The following is a 16,527-nucleotide window of genomic DNA, read 5'->3' as shown; positions in this document are numbered from 1 at the left end:
AAAACTTTGTCATAGGACTCAACCAAATACATCATTGGGAAGCTCTTAACCTGGAGAGTAACATCACGTCAGTCTGAAGATGATACACAGCTCCTGCTTTGAAATACTGACCTCTGAAGTTTGAACGTGGTGCATGTTTAAAGGCTTATCATTCAGCAACAGGAAGGACTACAGACATAGGACCAGCTGTTTTTGTGGGTATGGTCACCGTTGGGCACCAACTGGGGGCGCTGTCAAATATGGGAAAAAAACAATTTTCACCCATTTAACGATTCGATTTTTAAAATCTGATTACACCAATGTGTTTTCCACCCCCTAAAACTCCCTTATGTTCAGTTGAATACTGCCAACTTCTAATTATGGGGAATATATCAATGTATGTAAAAACTACAATTCCCATTCGAGACACACCATAGAACTTGTTACGGAGTGTACAAATCAGCTGGCATACATGTAGTTCTTCCGGTTTCCAGAGTAGGGATGTAATAATGGTTATAAAAAATGTATCTTTGCTAAATATATCAACAATCTACTACAGCTGACACATACATCATACTGAAATTAGTTGTTTCCAGTTGTGTTCACTGTTGGTGGGAGTTATGTAACCCTTCAAAGAGTGATTGAGGATCTTTTTTGTAATTACATCCTCCACATGTTTGTTTAGCCCCCTCAGGAATGTAATAAATTGCATTGAAATAATTCAGGTTCCTTGAAAAAGTCTAGGGGACTGTGTACATGAAAACACTTGAAAATGCTTGGAGAAAGCCTAAGTCAACAAGTCCCAAACTGCATTGCCTCAAGAAATCAGCCAGTCGCAAAGCTTCAAATTCTGGATTTAAGATTCAATTCATCCCTGGGGCACTATAAAATCTACGTTTTTTATTGAAAGAACATCGTCAAACTATTACATAAAATAACACAAATAACATAACAGCTCAGCTACGTGGTTTCAGCGGTAGGAACGACCATAGCAAGCACCAAAGCAATGCAGAAAGACTTGAAAAAATCTTAATATTATATATATAATATGATAATAACTGACAAACTAAACATCGTATACATTCACTGAATGATTATGAAAATAAAATGCACATTTCTCACTAGGAATGTTATCAAAACGCATTTTGATGCAGAAACCTTCTTAAAATATTGCACTTTCCACTGAGAATAAAAGGAATGTCAGCCATTTTTTCACAGAAAGAAACTTGACAGTCATATGATAGCACATGCCTGATAACAGACCTTCTTCGCCTACTGGGCTCCACCAACATTGGCTTGCCCGTATATTTGAGACAGATGTATGATGACAACACCTATTAAAATGGCTGATAACAGTCAATTTGGGGGAATCTTTGTGCTGTGTGGTAGTTTTGTGTATTTTAAAGGATGTATGCCTTATGTGGACTATGTTTTGGATTGCTACCAATTGCTTCTCTTTCTTTCTTAGTGTGTATGTTTTTCTTAATTTCTTCTTTGTGTGTATGTTTCTTCTATTGTGTATGTTCAATTTTGTGCACACACTACAAACCAATTTCCCTCTGGGATGATACTAAAGATAATCTTACAATAAAGATGAATAAAAAATATTCTAATTGAAAAGAACTGTTAAAGATATAAAAATATTCTACATAAAAGATATAAATATAATTATGCTATCAGTGTATCAACCTTAAATTGGATTGCTGTGAATATAAATATCTGCCTTTAGATAAAAGAATGTGTGGAACATGTTTATGATGCAACATCTGCCTTTGTGACTACGTTGACCTTTCCAAACAATCAGCATATGTACTGTGTACCATGAACGAAGCATGAAACATTAAGGGAAAGCCTGGTGTCTTCCTCACAAACTCTGTGGCACAGAAATCCCAGCTGCTCCAAGTGAAGCCCATAAACAGAGCTACGAGACGCATTAATCTCCAGAGTTTGTCAGCTCCTTACGGTAATGCGAGGCCAATGGTCAGTAGAAATAAATGCTCTGAGGGAGCAAACAAGATTACAGATCAAGTTTGATCCGAGCAGAGCCATTTCACATCAAAGCCATATCACAATGCGACCGCAAAATAAATAAATTCAATTTACATCTGCTAGCTACAGGGGACCATTAAACATCTCAAATTATTGCTCTTCCCCTGTGATCTACGCTGTGGCCACGAGGCCTGATTAGATACAGTGGAGGCCAACATTTTCTCACAGCAGCTGTAGAGAGTGGGCTTATGGCCAGTCTGGGCTGGTGTTGGTTTAGAAGCTCTGGGGCAGCAGACGAAACAGTAATACATCCTACTGAAGTACATGTACTGATAACTCTGCTGAGCTTTTACCATTTCAGCAGCAGTAGCATTTCTAATGTAAAAATCTACATAATATAAGTCAAAAGCAAAAGTAAATCTCTGATAACATACCTTGTTACATTTACCCATGAAAGCTAAATAGGATCAGAAGATGTAGTTCAGTATTTTACATACAGATGGTGTGACCATGTGGATCTTCAGAATTAAGTTCTGAAATCCATGAGTACACTATATGTTAAATCAAATATTAAGAACAGCAGTTAAAATGTTCATTTAAATATCAATTCCAATTTTACACTGAAAAAAGAATCCAAATGAAAACTGTAGAGAGCAAGTTGTGTGGAATATCCAGTCTAACAAAGACACTGGTTCTTACATTATTCGCAAATGTTTGCTCTTTTTTCCTTTTGTTCATAAGAATTGAATAAGAGAAAAAAAAATACAAATGTTTTCACTGATCAACAGTGATCAGTGAAAACTTTCCGCAGTTGGTCTCCACCAACTCCTGAGAAATATATGACTCTTTAGCTGCTGAATGCTCCAGTATGTTGACTGGCTAGTTGCTGACTGTGTCTGTTTGGTGCTGAGCATGTAGTATACAGTGGGTTTATCAGAGCTACCTTCTGATGAGAGAGAGCCAAAGAAGAACCAAAGAGCCAAAAGAGACTAAAACACTTTGTAGAACTGAAGGGAACAGCAGGTTCAGACAGGACACTTTTGTCAAGGGTTTTTCGCTTGTCCGTTTTCAACACGGCTGTTTTCAACATGGTCGGGTCACAAACTTTTTCATGTTACAGCTAAACAGTACACTAAAATATGTTTCTGAAAACATTTGAGGCAAGAAACAGGCAAGTTAATTGTTAGTGCCCCCGTGGTGCTCATTGGATGCGATTGCTTTTTTGACAGAGAAACCGCTGTTTCACGTTATGATGCCAGACCAACAGAATCAGTCAACTCGACTTGGTGGAGTGGGCGGATTCAAAAGTCTGGACACAGGCAAACTATTTATTGCAACAAAATGCATTTTAGTTTGGCTGTAAGTCTCTGCTCATGTGATGCTCTGAAACAAATCTTTGCAGTCTTGACAGATTGTTCCTGACCTTACAAATACTCCTGGCAGAGCCTGAGAAACACAATATTTAACATGAACACATATCAAAGAGGAACTCCAGCTGTGTGAAATCTGATAAATTGCCTCAAGTGTCACTTGAGTCAGCATCGGTTCAGGCTGAAGACTACAAGTTTGAAAATGACAAAAATCTGGGGGTGTCATCTCTGCTTGAGGCTTGCAGCTCCAGACTCTATAGTCGAGTTAATTGAATTGAATTGCATTGTGGCTAATATAGGCACTGAGTGTTGACATAGGCCCTGTTTACACCTTGCATTAACATGCATCTCAGGTGATCCGATCACAAGTGGACAGTTCTAAGTACAGGTGTGAACACACCCAAGATGCATTGAGGACGCATTGAGATCCGATCACTCAGACCACATTCGGAGGTGGTCTGGGCTGCATGTGGCCACATTCATTTAGCAGTGTAAATGCAATGTGTCCTGGGCCACAGTGAAGGACTGCCTACTAAACTGACGTCCTCTATTGTCCTGCAGACCAGGCACAGGACCCTCCATCCAAAGCTGTTCAACTTGTTTGATAACAGGATAAAGAATGCATTATTTTGTTTTTCCATTTTTCATGTGAATTAAAAAAATGTAATCCACCTCCTGTTTTTCCTGTTTTCCCCGTTCACCTGACCTGTTTTCATCTTCAAAGTTTTTCGCTTGTCTGGCTAAAAAAATATTTCAGAGGCTAAACGTTGCTGGATAGTTTCCTCTGTCCTGTCAAGTTGATAACTACAGTTTTTAGTTTTGCTGCGCTACTCGACACAATAAGCTCAGGATTTATCAGGAGTTCGGCTGCTTTACTCCAAACAGTTTCACTGTATGAACCTGGACTGTGTGTAACAGTTGATCTATTGGATGTGTAGAAGAACACAGAACTTATTTAACATTAAATCCTGACTGATCCTGTCGGCGTGTGGGAGAAAATAAATAAATAATCAGTGAAGTTACGCTGCTGTGTATCGTTCATAAATGCGCACAGTGTTTCTCAATGTGGAGACACAGCTGCAGGGAGATCACTGCATATAACTCTATATTTGTTATATGTATATTTTCCGACGCAGTGCTAGAGCAAATCAATAGGACGGGCATTTGATTTTCGTGAGGGGGCACACAATGCATTGTATATTTGTTTATCCTGTTATCAAACAAGTTGAACACAGCTTTGGATGGACAGTACATGGACCCCCGCTCCTCCCGCCAGTTAAAAACAAACTAATTTGGTCTTTGCAAACAGAAATGATGTATGTGTTCATTTGCATATAGAGCAGGGAAGTGAGATCCAATCATAAGTGGTCACTCAAGACATATGTGGAGACGCATGTTTATAACAGGTGTAAACAGACATACTTAGAGCTGTCCACTTGTGATCGGCTCGCCCAAGTTGGATGTTGATGCTAGATGTAAACAGGGCCATAGTCATCTGATCCATTATTAACACAAGGATATTGAGTGATACAGCTGTAAAGGCTCTTATGGAGTTTTCTCCCAAGTTCACTCTTGACCTCCTAACCTGAAAATGAGTGCAGCCTGGCTAGGCCACTGTAATGGTTCTTAAGTTGAGACTGAAAACCAGAGCAGACTCGACTCTGCATCAACCAGCCAAGGGTCGTTATCTTCTTTAAATCTCTTTTAAACATATAGACTCTCTTTCTCTTACATTGTTTAATATTTTTTTGTTCTTCTTTACCTCCATTGCTTGTATTTATTTGTGTTTAACACTAGTATGACTATGTAGAACAGTGGGTATTATAGTGTTTCATGGTTACTGCACAGTGCCTGAGTTAACTATTCATAAATGTGATGGTGGTGATGGTGAGGGGGAAGAAACTGTTCCTCTGTCTGGTGGTTTGTTCTGTGTTCTGTGGCGCCTATCTGAGCTGGGGCAGGAAGTACATCCTCTACTGGGCCTTTTTGATGACTGTGTCAATGTTGGACTCCCACTTCAGGTCGTGGGACATTGTAGATTCCAGAAACCTGAAGGATTCCACAGCTGACACAGTGCTGTTGAGTATGGTGAGGGTGGTGGTGACGGGGTGCTCCTCCTGAAGTCCACTGTCATCTCCCCAGTTTTGAGCATGTTCAGCTCCAGGTTGTTGTGACCACACCATAGGGCCAGCTGTTCAATCTCCTGTCTGTACGCAGACTATCTTTGTCTCAGATAAGGCCAATGACTTCAAATTTCAGGAGTCGAACAGACGGATCTCCTGAAGTGCAGTCATTGGTGTAGAGCAAAAAGAGCAGTGGGGAGAGCACATATCCCTGAGGGGTGCCAGTGCTGACTGGCCTCACCTGCTGCTTCCTGTCTGTCAGGAAGTTTACAAGTTTCCAGATCCAAACACAGTGAGCTGGGTGAGTTTGGTGAGGAGAACTTCTGGGGTGCTAAATGCCAAGCTGAAATCCACGACAGGATCCTTGTGTACATCACTGGGGAGTCAAGGTGTTGCAGAATGTAATGCAGTCTCATGTTGACTGCATCATCCACTGACCTGTTTGGCTGGTAGGCAAACTGCAGGGGGTCCAGCAGGGGGTCCCTGTGATGCCCTTCAGGTGGGTCAACACCAGTCTCTCGAAGGACTTCATCACCATTACCAGACGTCAGGGCAATGGGCCTGTAGTCATTCAGAAGATGGGGGCCAGCTGGTCAGCACAGATTTTCAGACAGAAAGGTGACACGCCATCTGGGCCTGGTGCCTTCCTTATCTTCTATCTGAAAGAGCTGACACACATCCTCCAGTGCCAGTTGGAGTTGGAGCGGGTGGGGGGTGTGAAAGTGGGCTGATCAAACCTGCAGTAAATCACATTCAGGTCATCGGTTGAGGGTTTTCTATAGTGTGGGGGAGGGTTTCCTGTGGCTGGTGATGTCCTGCAGCATCTCTACACTGATGCAGGATTGCTAGCTTAAAACCTGTTTTTCAGCTTTTTGGTGTAGCTCGTTTTTTGCTACTCAGTAAGTCCATCCAGGTCTGTAGATGTAGCCTCAAAAACACTTCCACAGGCTTTGCAGATTTTAGTTTCTGCCTTTAGGTTGGGAGAGAAGATGAACCAAGCAGTGATCTGACTCCCAAAGCTGCATGGGGAATAGAGCGATATGTGTACTTTAATATTGTGTAGCAGTGGTCCAGTGTGTTTTTATCTCTGGTGGGACACTTAATATGTTGTCTGTATTTTACTCTGTTAAAATCCCCAAGGATAATGAGAAGGGAGACTGGATGTTTTCGCTCCATGCTGGTTATCTGGTCAGCCAGGTGTTGTAGCGCCTCACTAATACAAGCCTGAGGTGGGATGTAAACACCAATGAGAACCAAGAAGGAAAACTCCAGTGGTGAATAAAACAGTTTACAGTTGATGAAAGTAGTCTCAAGGTGAGGTGTGCATATTTTCCTTGACACTGTGACATCTGTACACCAACTTTTGTTTATGTAGACGCAGATTCCTCCTTCAGCTTTGACTGTTGCTCTATTGATGATGTCATTGCGTTGCACCATCTTCTGTTTTTTGTGGTTTACTTCACTCAATAGGGGAATCAGCTCCACCAATTGTTTACTTCGCAAATTAATTCAAATTTTCGATTTTCTGAAATTTTGGGTAAAAAGTGTTGCATTTGGATGGAAATCCGACTACTGAGCAGAATGATGCTGTGCAGAGTCTGACACTAGAAGGCTTGTTTTCACATTCATCTACTGAAGAGGGAAAGTTTCTCTGTGCTCACCTTAAATCTGAGTTTAAGGTGTGTACCTGCAAGCATGATTTCTGACATCACAACTAGTTTGAAGCCAGTAGTGTTCCAATGTGAAACTTACACAAGTGTGATGTGGAAACACATGGATGGAGAATGGATTTTGCAGTTAAGAAGGAGACATCTTGTGTCCAGCAGTTTTCATATTCATATTCATAGATTCTGGATTTTTACATCAGGGAGAAGGAGGAGATGTAATTTGAAGGATTTTAATGAGGTAATAAGTACTTTTTTACTTATTAGACACAAATTATTATTCAAAGCAGAATATTTTATTTTTACATTTAAATTCACTTTGTCGTACAGATTTTCTGCTTCTATGTTTTGCTTCTCAACTCCCTTTTTTTAAAGACATGAACTACAGCATCATCCTTCATGTGATCCAGTGGACTTGAGCTGCACACCACACTACAGGGCAACATGCCTCCAGTATGAAAGAGAAAGAAAATAAAAGCAGTGCTTATCAATAACCTTTCATTAAAACCAAAACATGATAAATGACCAGAAGGTCTAAGAAGACAAGACAAAGTGATGTAGCATATAGCAGGCATTTTACAGCTCCAAGGCAATTTGTCTCTGTGAAAGCTTCCTGTTAACACCAGTGTTACGATGCCACAATGCTACCATGATGGCTCTTTTATCTCTTCTCTAGTCTCCAGTGAGCCTGTGAGTTTTATAGTTTTTGGTTGGCTTGGATATAAATAGCTACAGCTGACCATGGTAATGACTAGCTCAGGGAGTGATAGGACACAGCTCCAGCAGCTGCTATGGCAGCATGAGTCTGGGATGTTGCTCTAATGAGAAATACTATAAAGACCAACGCGGTTCTTCTTATCTCTATTTCTGTAAGACTCTAGAGTTGAGCTGGCGAACATCACTAACACAGTGTTGGAAGCAGCCGAGGTCGTAGGTTGTCATTTATTGGCCTATTTAATCTCCCTACATATTTCCTCGCCTGAGGCACAGCACTGTCCCCAACAGACAGAATCAATAGCAGCTACTGCCAAGTCTTCCGAGGGCTAACAATAAAACTAGGACAATTATAGTGAGATGGATCTTAGAGTCTTTAGCAGAAATATATTATTAATATGTTTGGCCAAACACCAGGAGGCTGCAGCGAGACAGATCAGTGGCAGTAAAAACAGCCAGTTAGTTAACTGGTCACCTGAGAGCCACTCTGGACATGTTCCTCACACATTGGTAGGATAGACCCAAATTTCTCAGGCTTTATACATCTCCTCACTTGGAATTTGGAAAACTGAGGTAGTTTATTTATCCAAGCGTTCCAGTATAGTGCAAGTCTTAGCTGGGAGTAAAACTGCAGCGAGGAATCCCAGTGGATCAAATATGGAGCTTAGGACCGACAAAACTCCTCTTCTTGTGGCTGCTTTCCTGCTAACATCGACTCTGAATTTGAGTTCAACTCTGTGTACCAGAGCACACCTAGCGCCCTTTTCACAGGAAGAGCATCTTTAACCAGGTCCTTAACTTTCTTATCTCTCTCATTATCTGGCCCTTAAGAAAGTTTGGCTATTGCTTGTCCACTTCATAAGATGAAGGTTGCCTGAGGCACACAAGGCCATGAGGTTTCTACTCAACGTGATGGCTTCAGACTCATTACTGACTGCCTTTAAACAGTCTTTAATGTAAAAAATCCTGAGAACTGTGTCCACAGCTTCAGGTGACGATCCAGTTCTGTTCTCTTCCACTATTATCAATAGAGCAAAGCTGGTACAGCTAGGAGATGAGGTGGCACCGAACAGGTGAAAAACCATTTTGTAGGTCACCACTTCCTGTGTCAGGTCTCCTTCTGGCCACCACAGGAAGCACAGCAGGTCTGTGTCCTCTTCTGGAACTCTCATTTGATGGTACATAGCTTCGATATCCACCATCATTGCAACATGCTCCTGTCTATACCGTGCCAGTACAACAATGAGGGAGATTGTCAGGTTTGGACCATGAAGCAGCTCCTTGTTGAGTGAAGTTCCCTGAAAGCTGGCAGCACAGTAGAACAGTACATGGAGTTTCTCCTTTTGTGGGTTTTACACTCCATGATGCACAATGTACCATACTCTCCCATTCTGTCAGCTCAACTATGTTTCTGGCACCTTGATTGTCTCTCGTCTTTGTATTCCTGGTGGAATGCATGGTTTTTGCTGAGTTTCATTTTTGAGATTCAGTGGTCACTGCACTGCAGCACTTCTGTTGTTTGGCAAACTGACCAGTGATTTTTTGGTGGGTATGTTGATGTAGTAATGCCCATCGGCAAGATGAACTGAACTGGATACAGCGTTGATGAATTGCTTGTCTTCTTGTGACATACTCAGTTTGTCACTACAGAGATGCTCAAATGCTTTGTGCACATTATTACCAGTTTTTATTTTATTTCATCATTACTTAGTTAGGCAGTGTCTTGAAATTAATCAGCAGATAGAAACAACACTACTACACAATAAACAAGAAATTAATAGAAACAGCTTTAAAATCTCCTAAAGGAATGTAATGTAGTTTGCAGTTAAGTCCATTTAAAAGGTGCGTAGTACCTGAAACCAGTTCTGCCAACATTGGTGCGAACATGAGGGATATCTAAGGTTAAGTAGTTACGGGATTGTGTGCTGTAGTTACTAGATTTAAATGAGAGTAGAGATGAGAAGTAGTTTGGAATCTTCAACAATAGAGCTTTATAGATGAATAACATGAAATGGATATTTCTTCTTGTCTGTAAGGAAGTCCAACCAACCTTGTGATACAGAGAACAATGAGTATGGAGTATGGAATTTGTCATTTGTGATATAAGGTAATGCACTATGATACACAGGGTTTAACTGTTGAAGTGTTTATGGGGCAGCATGACAATACAGAATATCTCCATAATCAAGGACAGACATCAAGTTGACTGTCCAATAGTCTTACAATTGGGAGAAGACAGGCAACTTTTAATTCTATACAAAAAGCCTAGTTTGATTTTTGGTTTACTGAGTCAAATGTTGAACATGAATGATAATCTGCTGTCAAGCCTAATTCCTAAGTATTTGTATGACTCAGCAAGAGTAATATAAACTTAGCACAAAAAGTAAGGAAATTTGTGTTTGGTAGATTATTTCTTTGTTGTAACAATGCTTCTTGGCAATAGATCTTGTACCGTTGGAAATTCTGTTTATTTCCTTTTTAAATGGTGCCACATTTGTAAGGAACATGCATTTGTGGGATGAGCAGCAGAGCTGAGTATGCGGGTTGCGCCCATTAAAAATATGCCAAATCTTCTCTGCCAATGCCAAACAGCTTATTCTGCTTTTACTCTAGTTTGGTGTTTGGTGGATTGGATGATTGAAGTTTGAAGAAACAAGACATATTGGCAATTTAACAATTTATTCATTTAACAAACAGGAGCCTCAGTAGCGTGTGGAAGAACCATACACAGCCACAACAGCCTGGCACCTCCTGCTCATGCTGGTCACCAGCCTGGTCACACACTGCTGTGGGATGGCATCCCATTCTTCAACCAGCATTTGTCAGTTTGTGGGGTATATCAGAGAATACCTCCAGAATTTGGGAGTGGAGAGGATGGAATGTCCTGCCAGCAGTCCTGACCTCAACCCCGTTGAACACTTGTGGGATCAGCTTGGGCGTGCTGTTGGTGCCAGAGTGACCAACACAACCACGTTGGCTGACTTGCGACAAATGCCTTGCTAAAGAGCCTGTGCAAAATGTGACTGAGCTCCCAGTGTCTTTTTTTGACTTGACATACACAGGAAGCATAGCAAGAACACACTTGTCTCCAGGCCCTGTCACAGGTGGTTTTCTCCTGTTTTAGGCTTACAAGTGCACTTGAGACTACTGTTTGCTCTGAACTGGCCTCCTCTTGGCTCTCTGCACTTGCCTGTTCAGAAACATCCTCCTTTCTGGGAATGTGTAGCATGTTTGGATGTTTTTCTGAACATATTTGGTATGCCAGTTTCTATTTACAGTCCTTACTTATGTGTCCTTTAACTAGACGTCTGAAGCAGAGACCAGCTTTTCTGGTCTGGAAATCCAACTTGTCTTTATGAGGTTTTTCTGTAACATGATGGCACTCCACAAGTGTGTGACTTCTTTTGCAGAACGGACATGGCTTGGTGAAGGCAACATTCTTGGTGTCCTATCAGTCTTTGTCTTGGACTTGTCACTTTCTTTCTCTCTTGGTGTGGTCACATTAGTAGCAGAGCTTCAGAGTTATTTTCTTTTCAGCTGTAGGGCCTTGTAAATCTCCAAAAAGAGGGTCTGTGATGATCTTTGCTTGCCTATCCACAAAGGTGACTACATCTGTCAATCTTACTCTCCTCTGGCTACTTTCCTGGATCTCAAATGCCAGCACCCTCCACCTTTCCCTGATTTTGTAGGATAACTTTGAGAGGATAACTCTCATATTTGTTGGGTTATCTAACTCATCCATATAGTCCACATCTTCCAAGGCATTGCAGCAACTCAAAAGGAAGAGAGAACAATTGTTGAGTGCCTTTGTGGCCACACTCTTTCCATAAGTGCAGTGGCAATGTTCAGTGTGTTGCCATAGTGGTCTTCCAACAGGTGCATGGATTCCTGGTAACTGTGGTCAGGGAGTATATGCTGACAGATTTTTACACGGTCTTGTGGCTCACCTCTTGTGTATTGTTCCAGGAAGTACAGCTTATCTGCACTATTATCTGTTTTGGAGTCCACTATATGCTCAAATGCCTTGAGAAATAACGTGCAGTCAAGTGGGTCACCACAGGGGACAGGAATATCCTGTTGTGAGAGACAAGCTAACTGTTGATGTTTCACCAGCATCTCTGTGATGTCAGTCTGATGTTTCATGACCTTGTAAATGTCTTTTGTGGAGTCACTTTGGTGCTGGGGAACCCCACTGGCTGTGGTACCTGACTCTTCTACCTTTAGTATTTAAGGTCTAGCTCCAGATGATGTGAGTGACCTATCTGGGGGTTTGTCATACCTGTGGAGGTTGTGTTTATAACTGTATCTTGCTTCTCCTTGGATGTTTTCCTTCTTTACAGGAGTGTATGGTGTGTGTACAGCATCGGCATATTCATTCATTGCATAGAGAAGTTTGTGGTGTATATTTAAATATATGTATATGTTTTCAGAGTAATGAGCAAACTCTGAAATACAGATTACTACATAAGGAAATGTGACCAGACTGCAGTAGCCAGAGCCAGACCACTACTGTAGTAGCCAGTCTGCAGTCTTCATTCAGTCTGTTTGGTGTTTTGTTTGTTTTGTTCTCTCCAGATATTTCCATATATTGTAAATCCTTGTATACCTTTACTTACCTGAACTGCAAAGAGAACCACACACAGAAACGGAAGTTACTGTACAGTGTCTTTAGCCTCTGTACTGTGACATATTTCCCAGTGAAATGCAATGTGTGGACTTTGTACAATTACAAGGGGAATTAAATCAAATCCTTCAGATTTGATTGGACTGCTAAAATGTGGGTGTGGCTTAGCAAATATGTGCAACATGAAGCTGCAGAGAGAAACAGAGCTGTAGAGCAGAGATGGGAGGTTCGACTCTTTTTACTGACTCAAGCTTTTATGAGTCCCTCATTAAAGCGAGTCAGGTTTTAGAGTCACTCAAGTCACTGAATCAGTCACCCAGGGGAATCCCCCATTGGTGAACAAACACTCATCTACTGATAACAGCCTACAACTCTGGCCCTGACTAGTACAAATAAATAAATCTAATGAAATATTTCTCTGGGACAATGTTGGTTATTTGAATAGAGGTGATAGTCAGTGAATGAGACTGTTGAAATTTATGATTGATCCATCAGCATCACGTCGTAAACTACTAAAAAAGGACAAATTAAAATTGGAACTTCTGGGTGGTGAGTGAGTGATTCGTGTAGCCTGAGTCAGATCTTCAGGGCTGGGAGAGCAAGTGCTGAGTTGAAACAAGTGCCAAAGTGGTTGCTTTTCTCGCAGGACTAGGTTAATACAGTAATTAACTCGAGTTAATTACTGTAAGAGTAAGCACAATAAAGTTGCATCGTCTTCGCAGTTCGCACTAGCTAGCTAGCATGTAGGAGGGGTGAGTGAATGAGTTAATGAATGAGGAGACAAGGACTTGTCACTCCCAAGTCAGTAAAAAGAGTCGTTCATTTCAAACAATTCGTTATGACCCGCATATCACTATTGTAGAGGAGTGTTGGCTTCCATGCACCTCCCTCACCTGTTGTTAGATTAGGAGGACAAGGGGCAAATGAATAAATTAGACCTCAAACATAGTCTTGAAAATTAAAACAAAGTTGTTTCCCACTAATATCCAAACACATACACCCCTTATGATATTACCTCTCCTAGCAACTATGACCCACAAGCAGTCAAGGTTTTTTTGTGGTTTTATATGATAGGTATGGATAGCTTGTCAGCCAAAATCACATTTGATTGGACACACTTTTGGATCTGCACTTCAAACAGGGATTTTGATATAAGAATACTCATATATACATTCAGTATATTTGGCATGTAACAAGAGATGACTGAACAATAAACACAATGATTAGAACTGGGAAAATGTATTTTCTGTCTTTAATTTGAAACAGTCATGCCTTTATGTCAAATTTCCTGTTTATAAGTAAATATCGTCATATCTTGGCTAGAGTCTGTTTTACCATCTGCTTCCATTTGAAGTCGCTGTTGATACTGTTTGCTGTTAATGCACACTCAATATTTCTGCCATGTTTACTTGTTGTCTTTATACATTCAGTATAATGTACTGTACATTTCCACAGTACTAATTCCATTAGTACGAAAACAGTCATGTCATACTCATCACTCCGCTGCTTTCATTTTTTCTTCTCTTTCTTCAAGATAATTTTTTCATTCACTGATAATTTCCTCTTGGCTCTTTTCCTCATTTTTTTTTAATCACAGTTAAGCTTCTTATCTCATTTACTATTCAATTTCAGCTGATCTACTTTCTACATTCTACTATTTACAGTAGTCATCTCAGTTTATCTGATTCAACTCTTGGGTTTGCAATGCCCAAATTTCTGAAGCATAATATCCACTGGGTATAGGCTCTTCATTTCAATAAAACTGAAACGCTGCTTTTACGGTTGGAGTTTGAGTGACTCACTAAAATCATGCCAGTAGTGCACATTCACTGCCAAAACTGGGATAAAAATCAGGAAATAGTTTTTCCTGTTTCTACTGTTACATGGGCTCTGAGAAGAAGCTTCATGAGATATATTGCGTGGGTTTCAGAGAACTTTTGGCCCTGGGTTCGATCTCTCCAGCAAAACTTCCTCTGATGCTGCTAACAAATCCCACCTTAATCCCAAACTAACACCATACATACCTGAACAGAACCTGCTGATTGTTGGAGCTTATTTGGGGCTGTGTGCAGCCTGACAGGAAGCTCTTATAGGGGCGACACATGACACAGTTTGAGCCGCCAGCTCAAACTAACTTCAGTGAGTCCTTTCAACTTCTGAAACCAAACCCCAGCTCTTGCTGAAATTTCCCTTCTTTCATTTTAATTCTCTCTCCCTTTGAGTCTCTGTGTCTGTCTTTACGTCTCTCTATCTCTAACTCTTCTGTGTCTCTCTCTCTTTCTCCACAGCCTTTGTGTTGAGCTGTGTCTTTCCCCAGCGCCCTCTCTACGGCGATGTATCAGTGAGCAGTCTCCACTCTGGGGGGGAGGCTTTCTTCTCCTGTCTGACAGGCTACCAGCTGCAGGGCCCTAGTGTGCTGACCTGCCGCAATGCTAGCACCCCCTACTGGAGTGGCAAGGAACCACACTGCCTTGGTAAGACAATGATCAAAGCTCATCCTCACTATCCACAGCTCACAGACAGGAAGAGTAACAGCAAATCACTACCAGACTATTTCCAATAACTATGATGATGTCACTGTCCAGGAATGACTAAATGTTGTTTTCTGATTATCGGTGGTTTTTAAAGATGAATAATAATGGACTCAAGGAAAATGCACACATATTCCAGCTGTCTAACTCTCTGCAGTCTTTTAATTTTTAATATAAACACATAAGTCACTTGTTGTTATTGAAGAACACAAGAAGGAAAAATCAAAAGTAAAAAGATTGTACCAGAGTAGTAAGTATGACTCTTTTATAAATATTTATTTACATGTTACTGTAATAATATAATCACATATTAAATAATATAAATATAAATTAATGTTATTATTCATATTATTAGTAATATTAGTTATTAATTGCTTGCATCCTTGTATTAAATGTATTACATCTAAAATATTAATACAAAAGCAAAATTGTATTTACAAAATCAATATATTACTTATAGTATTAGTATTATCATTATTATTAGCATAATTATTATTACCCTTATTAGCATTAATATTAGAGTTGTTATAAACTCTTTCTTTTTTTAACCCATTAGTCTTTAAACCCAAATGATTTATAATCAGAAATGTATTTATAAAACCAATATGTTTCTGTACAGTATTGGAATAATCATTATGCATGATTAAGTATTATTATTATTAACTCTTTCACCTAATTATGTATTATGTCTAAAATAATCTGTCTAAATGAATTATTCATAAACAGAAGTGTACTAATAAAAAACAATTAGGTTATTAACAGTTTCCACTGTTTCCACACACATTATTATGCTTATTATTCATTTTTCCCATTATTAGCATTGGCAACTCTGATCTAATATTATAAATATTACTTAATCACATAATAAATAAAAATGAATGACAAAAATATATTTCATATTCAGCATAATCATTTTAGGCATCATTAGCATTATAAAGTTTTTTTTTTAATTTATTATGTATTACATCTAAATTAATAATACACAAATTGCTTAAACTGCACAAATTAAACACAAGCAGAATTATATTAAGCATTATCATTATTATTAGCATTATTATTTTTTGTAATAAACCCTTTTGACTTGTTGTGGATTCAACAAGAATCCACAACATGATAATATGAATATTTCTTAAACTATGCAATAAATGCAAATTAAGCACACAACAAAATGTATTCAAAAATGATATCAATCTCAACAGTATTAGCATTATTATTTTTATTAGCATTATTATTTATTATTCTATTGTTAACAACCAACACTGAAGAGTGAATATGAATATGTGTGTTTACTGTACTTCAGCCGTTCCCTGCAGCCTTTCACTCAATTTTTATCAACAATCACAGCATTTGGGGGTTCTTGTTGTTGTTGTTGTTTTGTTTTGTTGTTGTTGTTGTTGTGATTTTTTGAGAGGACTTGCAGCCAACTGTTATCTGTTGGAGCCTCTGCTTTTGTACGACTGGCATACAGACAGACAGAGCTGGACTTCTACAAAAGTGTGTGGATGATGAATGTTTTTTTTCTTCCTCTTCTTT

At 39.7% G+C, this 16,527-nt stretch overlaps 1 protein-coding gene across 3 annotated transcripts in view; it reads left to right on the top strand.

Moving 5' to 3' along the window:
• The window catches only part of sez6b (seizure related 6 homolog b), a 266,490-nt gene that overhangs the window by 197,412 nt on the left and 52,551 nt on the right, over positions 1-16,527 (top strand). For all 3 annotated transcript variants that reach the window (XM_044353824.1, XM_044353825.1, XM_044353826.1), the window contains one exon: positions 14,752-14,937. In XM_044353824.1, the coding sequence (XP_044209759.1) occupies positions 14,752-14,937 (186 nt within the window). The remainder of the gene's footprint in view (positions 1-14,751; positions 14,938-16,527) is intronic.

This window comes from Thunnus albacares, chromosome 6 (assembly GCF_914725855.1).
Source record: "Thunnus albacares chromosome 6, fThuAlb1.1, whole genome shotgun sequence".
Lineage (NCBI taxonomy): Eukaryota > Metazoa > Chordata > Actinopteri > Scombriformes > Scombridae > Thunnus > Thunnus albacares.
Note: the sequence above shows the minus strand (reverse complement) of the source record. Positions and strands in the feature narration are given on the sequence as shown.